This window comes from Rhinolophus sinicus, linkage group LG06 (genome assembly GCF_036562045.2).
Source record: "Rhinolophus sinicus isolate RSC01 linkage group LG06, ASM3656204v1, whole genome shotgun sequence".
In the NCBI taxonomy this organism is placed as follows: domain Eukaryota; kingdom Metazoa; phylum Chordata; class Mammalia; order Chiroptera; family Rhinolophidae; genus Rhinolophus; species Rhinolophus sinicus.
The window spans coordinates 151,207,052-151,224,868 of NC_133756.1; the positions used below are offsets into that span (position 1 = coordinate 151,207,052).

Below are 17,817 nucleotides of genomic sequence, written 5' to 3' on the forward strand. Positions count from 1 at the left end.
AGTAGCAACAATATAGGTACATTGATGGGTTACACCGAACTCCCTGCAGGTAAGCGGTATATAAACAAAGCTTATTTTAAATACTTCCACAGTGACGAAACTTTGATAGATCTTAAAGAATATCTTACACAAAATAGTTAATTCAGTGCTCCTTTTGATATTTTCACAGAGTAAGATACATGGTTTAACATGGGCACTTTAAAGATGTTTCTCAAGAACTCAGATGAGGTGTAGAGAAGACACTGTTAACATTTAGAGTTTCTATTGCGTTCCATGCATCATGCTAAATTCTTTAAATACACTATCTTATTTAATCCAACAGAAGGTATACTCATGTTATAAAGAAAAAGAGAAATCGCCCTAGATTATACACGTAGTAAATAGTGGCGTCTGGACTTAAACTTAGGTCTTTTCACTCAAGCAAAATTTGCTTAGCACTGGAGAGCCATGAGGAATAAGGCGTGGTCCCAGCCCTCTTGTCCAGTGCTGCTGATCGAGGTATGCACAGCCTGCAACGGGAACACAGGAGGTGCATCTTAGACTCTCAATGGCAATCAGGACAAAATTCACATGCTTTTGTTTAGCACCTGGTTCCCCAACTCCCTTGCCCTTCCACTAGCTAGTAGGGGGAAAAAGATGCTTGCGCTTGGACGCCTGCAGTTGGCGGGGGCCGGCTATCCAGAGGGATCTCGGCCTAGGAAACACGTCTTCATTCCCACCTTCGCCATATCCCGGCTCCTCACGGGGCTCTATCGAACCCTCAATCCTTGCGTTCTCCCATTCCGGGCCACCCTTCGGCACCTTCAGAGAACCGGCCCTTTGCGAGCCGGGGACGCGGAGCTGCCCGGACTCCAGTAGAAGGCGCCGGAAGTGGCGATGGCGACGCGTGACGTAAGAGGAAGTGCCGGACGCCGCGGCCTGTAATTGGGAGTTGTTGGAGTCGGTGCCGCACTCTTACGGTTCCCCTGATTGCAGGCGGCGGAGCAAGGTCTGAGTGAACGGTTTCGAACCTGCGTGCGGGGCTCCCCGGGCAGGTGCGGCCTGCGGGGTTACCGCTGGGTGCCTGGGCCTGGGATTGTAGGAAGCGACCCTGTGGTCCCTTCCCAGGCGACCTGCGGCATCTCATTCCGAGCCTCTTGGAAGAGAAGGGACTCAAGTAGGGAAAGTTGCTAACCTCGGTTGAGGACCAGTCTCTTTCACCTGTGAGGATCGTTTACTCTACAGTTCAACTCTGACAGAGGTATTGATTCCCTGTTTATAGAGGAAGAAACTGAGGTTCAAAAAGGTGAAGTCATTTGCCACAGGTCATGCACCTGGGAAGTGACAGATGTGGATTCCAAGCGAGTCCTGGCCGACGCCGGAGCCTTTGCTCTTTGCACTGCTGTGGGGGTCTCACGCTTTACCTGGGTAAAGAACCCCGGGTGGAGGGTAGGATTAGTTACCAGCTATTGGAACGCCACAATGCAGTAGGTCAGGAATGGGGCTCTGGCATCTTTTGTCAACCACTGTTCCCTGACGTATAACATAGCGCTTCCCTGTGAACAGAGCAATAACTATAGCAAATTGTCGTGTTAAGCTTTTAAGGCCTCAGTTGAGAAAAAAGGTCAAACAAGGGCTTCCTCTACACGTCTTGTGAAATTGGAGAGTTGGTATTTGATTCTACCATTAACTCTTGGGGCAGATGGCAGCCTCCATCATCTCCCCACCTATTGAATGAGAAGAATTACGTACTTATACCTGGGGGGATTTGTTAAACATACAGATTTCTGGGCCCAGCTCTACTGAATCAGCAGGTGTGGGGGTGGGGCCTGGGAATTGGTAGCTAAACAAGCTATGAAATAAGTTTGTTACCTTTGAGTAGCTGAGATATGAAACTTTCTTAGATAAACCCATAAAGAAATGGGTCATAGATTCAAAACATTAGGCTTGAGATATTCCTGTTCTGTTTTGTTTTATTGTTGTTGTTTTTGTTTGTTTGTAATTGCATGCTCCTGTATATGCTGTGAACTAAAATTTTACTGGCAAAAAGTGTCAAATAAGTATTAATGGCCATTTCAAATAGCAGAAGACTGGACCATAAAAAAATTTCAATGTTAATCTACCTGCCATTGATTTCCTGAGTGATTTTGAGTGAGCCATTTAACCTTGTTCTCACACACACCTGCTTAGCATCATCTCCCACAGTGCTTGTTGCAAAGACAAACACCTGTATCCATCCTGCATCAGCTCTGAGACAGGCCATGGGTGTTTTTAACAAGCTTCCAGGGACGTGTGATGCAGCCAGTGATAATGGGATATGGAAATATTCTTGGAAACCGAGTCTTAGCCTATTTCTCAGTGTCCATGTAGGTGCAGTATTAGTTTCCTTGTGTTGCTCTTGGTGACTGATAAGAGTAATGTTATTTATAATCCTGGTTTTAGAATTTCTTAACGTGCACTTGCTTGTGAATGAAGTGAAAATATTGTAAGATTGCAAATGGTAAACCGTCAAGCCAGCAGCCGTAAAGATTCCTTGATTGAGATGTTGTGCTGACAGAAGTTGATTTTATGTAGAAGCTCTGATTGCTATTGAGACATCTCTTCTGCCTGAAAGGATTATAGTTGCCCCTTAATAGTAAAAGTTCTCACAACTCCAACTAAAAGAATTTTTTTTTTTAAACAGATAACCAATGTATGGTTTGAATCAGAAATGAGATCTGAAAGTTAAGAGCCAGAAGCCTTTTTGGTCAACATGGAGGACAAAAGACGGCGAGCCCGAGTGCAGGGAGCCTGGGCTGGTTCTGCTAAGAGCCAGGCCGTTGCTCAGCCAGGTAAGAACCTGTGGGGATCACACACGTGTGTGAATGTGGATAATTATCATCCTCTTTTATTTATATTTCTTTGGTTTATAAAGGACTCCCGTTTCAGTTGATGCTGAAGGATTATTTAAAATGTGGCTGGTAGTTTTTCTGATTTTGTTGACAGTAAGCTAAGAGTTGATCTTTACTGTTCCCCATATTTAGTCACTACTCTCACTCCTTTCAGTTGTGTGTTGAGGTCTTCGATAGACTTTACTAATTAATTTCTAGATGTCATAGGAGTCATACAAGTGGATTGTATTGTTCCCTGCTCAGTACAAGGTGATGAGAGCAGCCTTTCCCATGGTTTGATTCTATTCTCTCTCTCTCACTTCAGCTACTACTGCTAAGGGCCATCTCCACCAGAGAACTGGTCAGACCTGGACAAACCAGGAGCATCATTTGTCAGACAAACAGTTTGTATTCAAAGAACCCCAGCAGGTAAATTGTTTCTCCTTCAGTAGTACCAAAGATTTGTTTGTAAAAGCGATATTATAGTAGACACTCAGATGATAACTGAATAAATTCACTAATAAAAGGAGACTTAAAGGACTGTAATATTTCTTAGTATGTCTGTGAATTCTTTGTAGTCTGCCTCTGATTTATGGGCATATATAATTCCCATGTTTTTGACAAGGAAGCTATACCATGACTAGAGGTTCGAGTTTATACCATAACTAGAGCTTGCATTGATTAAGTTCTAATGGTCCTAAAACCGCGCTGTCTCCAGTGCTATTGTAGCAGATGTCTCTGGAATTTTATTGAAATTTCGGCTACTACAATGCCTGATTTTGTACCTTTTTTTTCACTGGAGAAAAATGCAAGACACAGTGAAGATTCACTGTTGTTTTGGTTTTTTTTTTAATTTGTTTTGGTGGGAGGGAATGTTGGGGAACAGTGTGTTTCTCCAGGGCCCATCAGTTCTAAGTCAAGTGGTTGTCCTTCGGTCTAGTTGTGGGGGGCGCAGCTCACTGCTCCATGTGGGAATCAAACCAGTAACCCTGTTATTCAGAGCTCGCGCTCTAATCAACTGAGCCATCCGGCCGCCCCAAGATGCACTGTTTTTAGTAATGTGAAAAAAAGAGCTGAAAATCAGGTGTCACACTATAGTAATGATTTTATAAATAATGATTAAAACCCCTTACTTCATAGTATATCTTCTATTTTAAAAAATCTTCTGGAAAGAAGCTGCTGGCTGTTAGGAAAATGGATTAATTCTAATTTCATCATCTTTTAATACCCACTAGTAACTGTAAAGTAGTTCTAAGAAAAACAGAAGAGTTTCTGGTGCGATAGTAAGAGCTTGGAATAAAAAAGGGATAGTTTTAAATCTGATTTATTTTGATGAGAAATGAGAGGATATGGTAATCCTGCAAGTCCCGAGAATAGCACCATTCCAAGAGTAAGATCTGCCTGTTTCATTGCAGGTAGTACGCAGCGCTCCAGAGCCACGAGTGATTGAGTAAGTAATTTGCTGCCTTCCTGTAACTATTGCCCATGCTGAAATGGAAAGCCCTGGATCTTTCCCTAACCCTGATTTTTCCATCTGGAATTGATAACAGCCCAATTAGTGTCTTAATTTTAGCCTGAGACATTCCTGTCTCAGCTGTCTTTAAACCTGGTTTTTTGAGAAGCCTTTCTAAGTTTGCTGATGGTGTGGGAAATGCAACAAGATATCCGGACGTTAAACTCTGATCTCGTGTAGATCTCCTGGCCCTATTTCACTAATACGTCTATAGCTAAAATACCTCCTAGTTAAAGACAGAGGGGGATTTTTCCTGAGTCATTGAAACATGGCTCTTTGAGAAGCCTTTAGGTACCCTTTTACTAGCAATGCTTATGAAAGCTGCTAGAAAGCTAGATGATCTTATAGTCCATTTCTTAAAACCACATAATTATTCTAGAGCAATTGAATGATAGGAAACATTCCTCTTGTATTGATCTGTGTCTAAAACATTCTTTTCAAAAATTGATGAAAGATGCTTTGACTCCTGTTTTCCTGCTTTTCAATTTCTATCTGATGTAGATAAATTGCCAGTAGAAAGCATCCTTTTATTTTAGCAGTTTAGCATAAGGTGTTAGATTGCTCATGAGCAGTCTGTTCAACTGTTTGGTTGTTTGCAGGTTGCTGTATATATCTTAGAAAAATTTGGAACTGACACAAATGTCATCATACTTTCAGAAAGGGTATGTTGTAGTGGGCTTGCCACTAGTAGCTATGTAACTAGTCCTTAGGTAAGTTATTGCCGTCTCTCTGGACTTAAGTTTCCTTGTCTGGAACATTAAGGATTTGGACTACATAATTACGTAAGGCCCCATCTACTAGCTCTAACAGTCTTTGATTGTGTTACACCTGATGTGACGTTGCCTCCATTTGCTGATAAAAAGAATAAACAAAATCATGAAACTTGTTACAAGGTATAGATGGGGCATTCAGGCTGAAAAAATGAGCAACTGAGTTTGCAAGTCAGAGCAAAATGACAGAATTCCTTCCTACCTGACCTTACCTGGTTTGTTAATTCTGGTTATCTAGAATTAGCTAAGCTAGATTTTTTTTTTTTTAAGAGCCAGAAATGTGGCCCACATTTGAAGTGAGCCAGCATCTAAGTGTGGCCCAAAATATATCTCTTTGAAACATTGTGTTCACACTCTGGGAAGCTTTATCGGCAACTCATTTAGAAATGTACTAAATAGATCTGGCAGTAGCTCTGCCTACATTTTAGTTCAGAGGGGCTCACATTTACCTAAGAGCCCAGCTTAGAGATCGTGAACTACTAATTCATATGACAGAGTGGTGTGAAAACTGTTCCTTTATATTTAATCTTCTGGTTTTGTACTTATGCACATTTGATTAAATTCAGTAAGCTTTTATTGCTCATCTACTATGTACTGGGCACCGGAGACAGAATAATAGCCCATTCCCAGCCCTGCAGGCGCTCAGTCTAGTAAATGAAGTAGATCTGTAATCAGGTAAATTGTAATCCTGTATATCGTGAAACAGTCAATTGGTGTGTAAGGTCTAGGGTAGCACAAAGGATGAGATGTTAACAGTTGGGTGAATTAAAGGTCAGGAGAAGTTTATAGAGGTGATGTTGAACTGAGATTTTGAAGGATGAATTAGATTTCCCGCTGGACCAAAGCTGGGGTGCATTAGTTTGGGGATGCTGGATGGTGGGGAGGCATTCCAGCATGTAGAAAAGCACAGGATTAGAAGCACAGCGGTACATTCAGGAGATTCCAAGCAGTAATGATTGCTGGAGGATGCTCAATCAGCGGGGACTGTCAGCAGGTGCAGCTACATCCTGGGAACCATAAATGCAATGCTGAAAAGTTGGTGGTGAGCCTTTGGCCTTTGAAGAACTTTAATCAGAGGAGGGACATCATTAGACACGTATCTGAAAGCAACAGACGCTCAGCCTCGCGATGTACTTGCAACCTGTTGAATGTGTCCCTATTTCAGAGCCTCCAAACGGGTGCTCTGTTTGGCACCCCTTTGTGTGATAGATTCCTGGATTATATCAGCTTAAATTATGGGTGAAAGATAAAGGGGTGGGATTAGAACTTGTTTTATTACAGTCTTCATCTCTGTCATGATTCTATTCCCAATGCCGTTATGATGAACCACCTTCTTGTCCCTTATCTCGGTGGCAGAAGAAGGTGGGCCTGTGTATCCCTCATTGTACACCCTCCTTGTGAGTGACTTTGGTGAGCCAGGATTTGGGGAACTCCAAAGGATAGCCCTTCCACTGGGGGAGTGTATTGTTTTGCTTGATACTAACAAGTCTGTTTTCTTTGTTTCTTTAGCAAAGAGGGTGTGTATGAAATCAGCCTGTCACCCACAGGCATATCTAGGTAAGTGACATCAATCATTGTTTTAAAGCATTTTGAAAGCATCACCTTAATGCATGAGTATACTAATTGTCGCTAGAAAATAATGATACATTTAAAACAAATGTATCAGAACTTGCATATCTGCTTAGAAGAAGTCTCTATAATTAGTCCAATGGCACTGCCATTGTTATAAACCTTTTTGGAACCTACCTTTTAAAGTAAGTTTAACAGTCACACAAGAAAACCAGTTATATTATTTTGGTCACATCTCACTGCTAACCACATATGGCTTCAGGTGAGCTTTGGCTCTTTGAAAAACATCAAATGCACTTTCAGAACATAAAGTTCAAGAGTGTGCCAGGTGCTTTCAGAGCATTTCTTAAGGATATCCAAAATGATTTTTAGCTGAGTTGGCATTGTTGAAATAAGTGTATATTCAGTGAGAGAAAAAAACCCTCATTTGGATATTTTTATTTTGATACAGCCATAAATGATTATTTTCCCTACATTGGCATAGTCTCAGAAGACTACCAGTTGTTAACACAGTGCCAGGCATTTTATTATTCTGCTTTTCACAGTGATCCTATGAGGTGGATATCCACTTCATGTTACAGATGAGAAAAACCAAGGTTCAGAGAGGTTGCCCAAACTTGCACAGCTAAGCAGGGCTGGAGTAATACTTAAACCATGTCTGTGGGAGCCCTCAGGCATCCCTTTATCCTTACACATGAAAGGAATATATTTTACATCTGGAGCATCATGACCTGGGTCATATTAGGCTCTGGTTGCTGGGGGAGGTGTGGTCAGATGGTTACATCTGCACGTGAAAGGAAGCATCATCTAGGTTCATTTACTCTGCTAACCGAGTCTGTGTTCTTTAGTTAATAACGGTTCTTTCTGCTCAAGGGTGCGCCTGTATCCTGGCTTTGTTGACTTGAAAGAAGCTGACAGGGTGTTGGAACAGCTTTGTCAGGATATTCCCTGGAAACAGAGGACCGGCATCAGAGACGGTAAGTCGTCTCTGACATGGCAGTGCTTGCCTCCTGCTCTCTCGTTCTGAAATGTTTTCTAATACCACTGCCTCTTCGCCACAGCCAGTCTTAGAGATTGAAACCCTAACTGAGATGCCGAGATTGAGTAGGATTTAGATGGTCAAAGGGGACAGAAGAAATAACAGGTGGCTCTTAGAACGTGGCAGGAGTATGGGATGGGAGTTCAAGGGACCATGGGAAGTTCGGGCTGGCTGCACTCTGGTTGGCATCCTTATCTCTCTTTATGTGTGTTCACTACCTTTATTACTTCAAATGGTGTCAGCTTTCCTCTTTCTTCATAGAAACTTCTAGAGCTTTCGTTTTTCTAGTTCTATTTGACATGTTCTTTCGTGATCCTTCTTGTAGGCTTTTTAGTCTCTTTTTAGTTTCACTGAAAGAGTCCAGTCTTCTCTTGGTTCAGCATCTGTACTCTTGCTGAACTTGAAAAGATGACCTGATTTGGAGCCTGTTCTATGTGGGCATCCACAAGCAACAGTACCTGCTATACCAGAGGTGGCCGCTGGAGGGAGTCTGTGCTCTAGCACACATTTCCTTTCTGGCACGTGAAGTGAAATTTTCTGTAAAGAAAGGCAGACTGGCTTCGTTTATGTGACTCAGACATCAGAATAGGAGTCAGCTTTTTCTCCTAACTCCCAGCCTGGCTTTTGGTGACAGACTTGGCTTTGCTGACTCTGTCATTCAAAGTAATTAATTATAAGCAAATTACAGTCAAACGATTTTCCAGACCTTGGTTTTCTGAGCTGCAAAATGAAGCTAATAATAACACCTATCTTTTAAGGTTGTTGTGATAATTAAATGAGTTAATGCATAATCAGTACTTAATAGAATGCCTGGTATATAGTAAGCCTTCAGTGAATGTTAGCTGCTTTTATTATTATTGTTCTTACTATTGTAGTGGTTGATGTCAATTGTGGGAAAAATAGCAGATCTGTGGAAAAATAGGTATCTATAACTCCCTCTCTAAATCAGTTGTACGTAAAAATCTTCTGACTAAAATCAGCTACGTGCTATGGTTGGGCAGAACACTTTTTTCTTCATTCAGAAGCAAAAGGGCTCATAACAACGGTGGCACGTTGGTAAACAGTTTATCTTGTTCCTTGTATGGATGTTGTGCCACAGATTCCTGTCAACAAGGGTTCAGACTCCATATCCTGCTTTTGAGACTCTCCTGTCTGAACTCTACTGTTGTGCAGTGTGACTCATTCACTCTCATTTATGTCACAACTGACACAAATAAGTGACACAGCCTCACCTCAGAGCCTTTGCTCAGACTGTTTGTGCCAGGGCACCTTCTCTTGTCTTCTCGCTTTTAGCGCTCACTCATTCTACTTCTGAAACCCCATGTCCTCTGTGAAGGTGGGGCTTTGGGTCCGAGCCCATCCTTTGTATTTCTCATAGCTTTTTGCACATTGCCAGGCATAGTGGTTGGCACTCATTAGGTACTCCTTAAGTAGCATTAAACCATTTCAAAGGCCCTGTATTTTCTTCCTTAGATGTAACTTACCAGCAACCAAGACTTACAGCATGGTATGGAGAACTTCCTTACACTTATTCAAGAATCACTATGGAACCAAATCCTCACGTATGTTGGAATGTTGTTGTATTATATGGTTTTATAGACTATACATTATAGATGTAGAACACTGTAGAAGAACATTAAAACGCCTTACAGAGCTGCATGATGGTTCCTAGTTCAAAACACTCTCTGGGTTCAAACACTGAGTTTTTGTGCTTTTGATCCATAGATGAATTCTGAGGATGAGAAAAAAACTGGAACTACCGTAAAGTGGAACCAGACTCCAGGATTTCAGGAAAAGGAACCATTTCTTTTCCTAGTCTCCCCCTTTCCCAAGCTTTTCTACCGGTAGCCCTTCTGTGTATACCCGGGTACACATTTGCTGTGGGGCCAAGTCCTTGTGACTCGCCAATGAGGTCAGAATGTCTCTTTTCATTTCTCAGGCTCTTTTGCCATTTGTCTAAAAATTTGGCATTTTTCTTGTTGACTGTATATTTATTCTACGGCTGCACTTCTCAGACTTCCAACTTATCATTTCTTTGGCTTGTTTCTACTGCTTCTTTTATTTTTAAAAATTTCCATGACAGTAGACAAAGATTCTAGCATATAAATTAAACTTGTCCAGAGGATGGAGTTAAGATCCAAGAAATAGCTTTCTGCTTAGTCCCTGGAATCTTGCCTTTGGCAAATAATGTTACACTTTATGGAAAGAGACTTTGAAGAAAATGGAGTTTTGCTTACAGCATTGGGATAAACAGAATGTGACACATTTTAGAACTTCTAGTAATTTGTAATTATAAACTACCACTTTACTAAAATAAAAGCTAAAATATTGACGGCGGGAGAGTACATGGCTTTTCACATGTGGAGCTAACTGAATGTTTTGGTGTCTAAGGCTGCATTTAGAATATGATCCAGGGAAGTGTTGAGACCTTTATATCTGAGGTTGATTTGGAAAAAAAGAATTGAATTAGGTCAATCCAACATAGACTGCTGGCCATGTTTCTGTCAGAATTAGTTTACCTTCATGTCAACAGTCAGAGCAGAGAAGTTGAGGACTAAACAGGCTGTGGGGAAGTTCCTTCTCCTTTGTTCTAGTTAATCTTTCAGAACAGGATTTGTCAGATTTAGGATTACTGACATTTTGGGCTGCATAATTCTTTGTTGTTGGGGCTGTCCTGTGCGTTGTAGGCTGTTTAGCAGTATCCATGACTTCTACCCACTAGATGCCAGAAAACACCCCTTACCCCATCGTGAGGACCAAAAATGACTCCAGGCATTGCCAAACTTCTGCTGGGGGCAAAATTGCCCTAATCGAGAACCACTGCTTTATAATAAACATAAGGCATATAAGACCTAAATACGGTGGCCTTTTATACTTGGGGGACATTTTGGCAATACTTGAAAAGAATTTTTTATAATGACAACAATCCTTTTATTAGAATGTAAGTAATATGTGTTTATTGAAAATTTAGAAACTTTAGAGAAGCATGAAAAATACTAAAATTTTGCATAATTCTTCCACCTGATGTTTTGGTTCCAGTATTTTTTTATTTTAGGCAAATATATGTAGAGAGTAAAATAAATTCTGTATACTACATTTCATTTAACTGTATCATTAGTATGTTTTAATATCACTAAATATTCTTTTCCAGCATCATATTTAATAGCTGCATAGTATTCCATAATCAGTGTGTACCAAAATTTATTCAAGCAAGCTTCTTTTGTTGGGTATTAAGGTTGTCAAATTAGAAATCTTTAATTTAAATTTGGCTAGCTCATAACCTTGTGTTTATCGCTAGTAGATTTAGTTTATTTATACACCATCTTAAACAAAATCAAAGGAGATGCCCCTTTCTCAGATTTTTTAAGGGGAATTCACTAATGTGTATATGTGTGTGTTAGGGATACTTGTTTAATTTTGAAATAATTACCTCAAGCTTAAGAACCTGTAGCACAGGAGCAGATTTAATCATAGGTTATTCAACTTCTTTTAGTGTTTATTCAAACTAAATCGTACATGAACCCAATACATGGAAATAGAAGAGTCTCTTGACCGGCTGGGCCTTTCCTTTCTCCTGCCATAATTCCAGAGGTACCTCTGTGGTACTTAGGTCTTTACAAAACACTGTTTGAAATCCACTGAATGGGTCCTTTTACTTCTGTGATTCATATTTTCTCATACTCTTTTCCTCAAATGTCTTTTAAGGATAGAATGTCTTCACCAAACAGTGAGATGACGCTGAATTTTAATTTAGACATTGAGTTCTGAGGAGTCTGTATATAGAGTGTTGGTTGGAGAGTCTAAATTAGTCCTGTAGTTCATTATCCTCTTTTTTCTCCTTACTTCACCACCGAAAATAACGAAGAAAAAACTATATACCCGCTGAGAAGCATAATGCAGACTTGGTGTGATCACAGTACTCAGTCCTTAAGCAAGGCAGGGAAGTGCTAATTAGATTCTCAGTCACATTGCAGAAAAGATAGCTCCCTCCTTTACATTCTTGTTTTTCTTGTTCAGAGTATAATTCTAGCATCTGATCTTTATCTCCATGAAGGTAAGCTTAAAGCCATAAAAGCAATAGGAAATACAGCTTGCTAACATTATTATGGAATTTCACTTTGAAATTTATTCTCTTGAACATAGGTTAGTGTGATCATATTTCTGTTTTATTGATCTAAGCTTTGTTCTTATCACATTTATTTTTTAAAAATCCTCTGGTTAGAATCTAATGCTAATATCCATAACAAGGAATCCCAGCTTGTACCATGGTTTCCCCATCACGGCAAAGCTGAATGATTCCCACATATGCTTCCTGGAGGTTTTACCTGAGACTAACCGTGGGATGTACTTAATCTTACGCTTCCCTTTGCTGCACATCCATGCCTTCGCTACCACACACAGAACGTGCACTTTGAAGGGGTTCTCCAATGTGGCAGTTCTTAATGTATAGACCCTGGAGGGGATCCACAAAATCATTTTTGGAAGTTCACAAGGGCAAACTATTTTTATAATACTAAGACTGGATGGCCTTTCCACTGTGTTGAATTTGTACTGATGGCATAAAAGTAATGGTGGATAAAAGTTAGTTTGAATCAAGACATTGTCACCAAGTATATTCTCCACTGCCAGGCACTTCCAGTTTTTAAAAAGAACGCTGGTTTCCTTTCAGAATGTGTCTTGATGAAGCATTAAACATTAGTTTTATTTAATATTGATCTCTGAGTACGTGTCTTTCTAATAGCTTGTTTGAGGAAAGGGAAAGTATGCATAAAGCACTCATGCTACAAACCAAGTATGATGGTTGAGGAAAAACACTATGTGATTGTTTAAGCTGTAAGTTGAACTAGCTGCTTTTTTCATGGACCGTTTTTACTTGGAAGAACAATTGGCAGGCGAACCATAGTTTTTCAGAATTGAGTATTTGGCAAACATTTTCTCACAAATGAATGAAGTGAGTGTCAATTCAAGGGAAACAATGGACAGGATTTATTACTAATGATAAAGGTTGAATTTCAAGCAAAAATTAAAATTTTGGAAAAAGTTATCAGCACCAGGTTGTAGTAAGAGCCTGACCTCTTCCCATGACTTAGCCTTTTCTGATGAGCTCAGTGGTAATGTGGATGGATATGATTTTTTTGATATTGTATAATGAAATGTGTCAACAGTCAAAAGATCTGCATAACTCATTGAACCAATATTTTCCAAATGACCAATGCTTAATGTTATGGAATCATGCAGGATCAAAAGATTCATTCAAAGTGCAAGCTGGACCAGTGGATTTAAATGTAACTGGATCTGAAAAGTTTGTTGATACAGTTTCAGATTCCACATTGCAACTAACCTTTAAGAAATCAGTGCTTGTTGAGTTTTGGTGTAATATCAAAGAATATAATTATTTGAAAAGACTACAAAATACTCCTCCCTTTTCTAACTACCTATCTGTGTGAAGACAATTTTCTTCATATACTTCAACAAAAACAACATACTGTAACAGATTGAATGCAGAAGCAGATGTGACAGTGAACTCTCTTCAATTAAGCCAGACTTTAAAGAAATTTGCAAAGCAGTGCCACTCTTCTCACCAATTTTTTTGTATGGGAAAATATAGTTAGTATTCATAAAATGATACTTTGTTAACATGTAATGGGCTTGTTTTTTAAATGAATTAACCAATAGCTTAACTTTTTTTCAGTTTTCATTTTTAATGTGGTAAATATCATAGCTGAAACCCGTATAAACAAGTTCTGTGGGGTCCTCACTAGTTTTTGAAGTATAAAGTCTGAGAACCACCGTCCTAAAGGAAGCTCTGTAAAGCACTTGAGATTTCTTGGAGGAAAGGTGTATAATTCTAACAAGAACCAATACAAGCTATGCTGATTGTAGCTCCGAAGTACAACCTAAGGTCAGGGGTGATAGCTTCCTGTAGTATATGTAGCCAGACAGTGAGTTCCAAAGTGTAAACTATACAGATGAAGTTGGCACACAGGAGTCAGGGCTGTGGATGTGTTTAAATCTTCTGTAGTTCACAGACTGTACACTAATCAAGGCCATGCCATGATTCTATTCTGTACTAATATTAAAATAATATTAAAATATCTTTCCCCTTCAGATTCTGTTTTTGGAAACTAGCCACTCTGGAAATATTAAATACCTTCTTAAAAAAGCAGTTCTGCCATTCACGATAAAATAGAAGTAGAATGAACACAGGGCCATCTAGCAGGAAAGTTGTTTCACTCCTCAGACTTTAGTCAGCTAAAGACAGCTGTCAGCTGTGGTGGCAAACCAGACTCTGCTCTACTCACCATCTTTCTGACTTACCAAGGTCACTGCCTGAATATACCAACTGTTGCTTCTTTTCCAGGGTCATGTATCTAACATAGACAGGATGAGATAGCTAGATAGGCCTGGTCCTCATGGCATTGTTATGTCAAATTTAGTACCTAAAAAAATTTCAGGCGTCAATTTGCTTCAAAATAGAAACAATGGGAGAGAATTAAACTACTCTTCTTGCCTTCTGTTTATTGCATACCAAGTGGCCTCTTATTACGTGCTCCTGATTATAATTTGACTGACTTGGTACTTTCTGTTTTTCCTCGTGGCCGCCACCTTGTGTCTTATGTGAACTGTTACGATCAGTGGCCTCCTGTGCTGCGCTCCCTGAAGAACCAAATTGAAGAGAACACCGGCCATACTTTCAACTCTTTGCTCTGCAATCTCTACCGAAACGAGAAGGACAGTGTGGACTGGCACAGTGACGATGAACCCTCGCTAGGGAGCTGCCCCATCATTGCTTCGCTCAGTTTGGGGGCCACACGCACTTTTGAGATGAGGAAGAAGCCCCCACCAGTGAGTATTCTCTTTGTAAACATTTTTATATTCTTCCTGCCTCCTGTTACTCTGTGAAGAAAGTAGAGCTCCTGGGTTCAGATTTAGAGGATAGGAGTGTGTGTTTTATTGATAAAATGTGTTGAACTGATCGCTCACCGCATGGTTAACTTGTGGCTTCCAAAGTGCCTCTTCATTCCTTTACTTTCCTATAGACATTGTCTGCCACGTGTCAGCTCATTGTCCTGGGAGCTCATTGTCATCGGTGGAAAGGACAGACACAGTCCCTGCCCTCATGGAGACGGGATAAACAGCTATTACTAATTACTCGAAGCATTACAATTCTGATCATGCTCTGAAGGAGGACGTATAAAGGGAGGGCCCAAGCTAGTGGGGGCGAGAAGGGAAAGGAAGGAGGCTCAGAGAAGAGGCTCCTGAAGATTTTCCGTGTTCTCTGCAGTGTTGCTACTTTTTCGTGAGGAAGCGTTCCTTGCATCCTCACTGCCTTCTCTGCCTTCTCGTGAAATACTGATGAATCTGTAGTTCTTTCAGAGACAGGAAATTGAAGCCAGATTGTCAGAGGTGGTGGTCTGTCCAAGTTCAAGTTCAGAAGCACTGACTAAACTGACTGTATAATCACTTCAGTTTTCCATCCTCGCTCTTACATTACATGACATTTGAGGGCCACAGGCTGTTAATTTTTTAAGTCAAAAAGTATAGAACCTTAGGACTAAGATAGATAGAAAGATAGTAGGAACTAAGAAAAAAGCAAACCTCTACCAAATTATTGTATTTCCAGGGCTTGTATCTTTTTCTAACCGAGGTTCCCAATCATTCAGTTTGTAACATTAAACCAGTCAGTGTGGAAGGCCTGTAAGGCTGTGTCCTGAATATGACTTAATCCAGATCACGTAATTATTAGTTAGTCCAGCGTTCATGTCTGTTCTTCATCACATATACTTCTCTGAGAGCAATTAATGGACTGGGCTGTTTTCCTGACATGTATTTGGGTTTCCAAGCACAGGATTTTGAAGCATAATGTGTTATTTTTCATTTATGTCATTTAAACACCTTTTGTTGGTTTAGATTTGCTTTGCTTTATTTACACAGAACCTGTGGTCTCTGTTAGTGTGGGATTGTCAGTTACTGAGTGAACCTGCTCCCCGAGCTCTTGGAGTAGGGTTCACAGTTTCGCTGGCAGTCAGCCTTCTCCTGTGCCCGGGAGTACCACTCGGGAAGCAGACTACCCACCCTTTGCCGTATCCTTTTTAGGTCTGGTTGTGCTTTGAATACGCAGGCTTTCACTCCGTTAAATCCCAAGTTCACACATGTGATGAATTCGTCCTGCCCTTAGTAAGACTCCTGCTATATGAATAGCAAAGAAACACCACATCTCATTTTTAAGTTCAGACCCTCTTCTCCAGCCAGGTATGTGGAACCCCAACTACACGCTAGGTCCTGGGGGCTGAGGCTGTGGTGAATGAGTAAGGTGCCGTCATCTTTCTCCTCCGGCAGCCCCTGACCTGACACGTGCCTTCCTCCTGGAGTCATCCTTCCATTCTCTGACTGGCAAATAAGCTGTAGTACATCTCGGATAATCTTGACTATAATCCTAGTCTCTAGTCCTTCCCAGTTATTTGCTTTGTTGCCTACTGTTTCTTTACACACGTATACATACCACCCGCTTTTTAAAAAAAACAAAACAACTTTTTTGGGCTTATTTATAGATTTGAAGCTTAAGAATTCCCAAAGCATGCTTTCTGGATAATTAATTTTACTCTATAAACAGTTTCCAACTAGTACTAAGCATTACAGTGTTCTGGTGCCCAGGATACACCCCATCCTTTTCCCCTCCAGGGAGCTGAAGGTCTTCCTTTTCTCACATAAAAACATCATTCATGGTGATCAGAGCTGTTTCTTAGTAGTGTCCTTCAGTTACGTTACAGCTCAGTGCATGGATGGAGAATGTAACTATCTCACAGCATTGTTTCTCAGGGCTGCCATTTGGAACAAAATCTGTTTAAGAGGGACGCTGCTTGTACTGAAGCTCTGTTTTCTCAAGGCTTCCTGGCCTGGAGTGAACATGAGTGAAAGAAAATATAGGCTGTGAAACACTAAAAATGGGGTAAAGTCCCTTTACTTATCTGCCAATAGCAAGGGAATCTGCACTATAACTGTGGTAGATAATTCGATAAAGTTACAGCTCTAATAAGTAAGAAAATTTGAGATCTTGAAACAATGTTGGCTGAGGAAAGAGATTGGGGGAGAAATACAAATATGTCGGTGTCGCAGGTTATTGACTCGAATAGTTTTGGCTTCCTGTATAGTCTTAACTATGGTTGAGTTGGATGCAATTGTTTATTCCTTCAATTCTGGCATTTAAGATGGGGAAGTTGAATGTTAATATATTTGAAAATACAAGCATGAATAAGTGAATACAGTTTAAAAATGAATTTTCCCCCCAAAACTTGTAAGTTCCATCCTTGGGTAAAGAGTACCCACGTTTGAACTTTTTGAAAGACTCCTTCAAGTTTCTTTAACAGATAAAGATCTGGGGCTCTGCAAATCTACCTAAACTAGAAGTTCAGAAGCCTTTTTTTGAGTTGACAGCCTTGGAAATGTGTCTTAGAGTACGTCACCTTCATCTTGTTATAATGATCCCTTTTCTGAAGGAGTGAAAAGGAATGGTTATTGTAGGTCTGTCTCTACTTTCCTTTCTAAACTCTGGTGATAGCTCTGAGAACATGATTCATACAGCCCTACGTAAAGCATAAATTAAAAAGCATAAATTCAATTAGTCTTCTGTGTGGGATTTGTAGGAGTCTGACTTTCTGTAACTCAGGGACCTACCTCGGTATATACCATTGTAAGTTGTGATTTTCCTGTCTGTCACCAAGACATTCCGAGTGTGCTAGAGGTTGTGGGAGAGAATCTTTCAAAATCTAGTGAGTTTTAACCTATTAGAAGGAAAACTAATACCTTTTTGAGTTGAGTCACATTTTCTTATCTGAAACTGACAGAGAAAAATCATGAGATTTCCTGCACTTAATTCAAGTAATGCAGTGTTTTAAGACAAAAAAAAAAAAAAAAAGCATCTGTTGTGGGCCACTTTCAAAGAGAATTAGAAGGTTGTTGGTTTTTGTTTTTTTTTTGCATTCAAACTCCTCCACCCCTGCAGCAGCTGTTTGTTTTAGTCTGGCACCTTAAGCAGATCTCTCTAGCTGCTGGTCTGAAAGCTGCCCCAGTTCCACA

General features: G+C 40.3%; 2 protein-coding genes across 4 annotated transcripts in view; both read left to right on the forward strand.

The window, feature by feature from the left end:
- Positions 1–906: 906 nt before the first annotated feature.
- The window catches only part of ALKBH3 (alkB homolog 3, alpha-ketoglutarate dependent dioxygenase), a 31,494-nt gene continuing 14,583 nt past the window's right edge, over positions 907–17,817 (forward strand). Inside the window, exons 1-8 of one of the 3 annotated variants that reach the window (XM_019746441.2) lie at positions 907–1,034; positions 2,663–2,810; positions 3,175–3,278; positions 4,265–4,299; positions 6,642–6,689; positions 7,575–7,678; positions 9,214–9,302; positions 14,377–14,586. In XM_019746441.2, the coding sequence (XP_019602000.1) occupies positions 2,732–2,810; positions 3,175–3,278; positions 4,265–4,299; positions 6,642–6,689; positions 7,575–7,678; positions 9,214–9,302; positions 14,377–14,586 (669 nt within the window). In that variant the 5' untranslated portion in view covers positions 907–1,034; positions 2,663–2,731. Of the gene's footprint in view, positions 1,286–2,662; positions 2,811–3,174; positions 3,279–4,264; positions 4,300–6,641; positions 6,690–7,574; positions 7,679–9,213; positions 9,303–14,376; positions 14,587–17,817 lie in introns of all 3 variants that reach the window. The other 2 variants (XM_019746439.2, XM_019746438.2) reach the window with 2 other exon arrangements.
- ACCSL (1-aminocyclopropane-1-carboxylate synthase homolog (inactive) like) overlaps positions 14,483–17,817 on the forward strand; it is a 135,289-nt gene continuing 131,954 nt past the window's right edge. The window contains exon 1 of the mRNA XM_074336247.1: positions 14,483–14,586. The gene's annotated coding sequence lies outside the window, so the exon portion shown is untranslated. The remainder of the gene's footprint in view (positions 14,587–17,817) is intronic.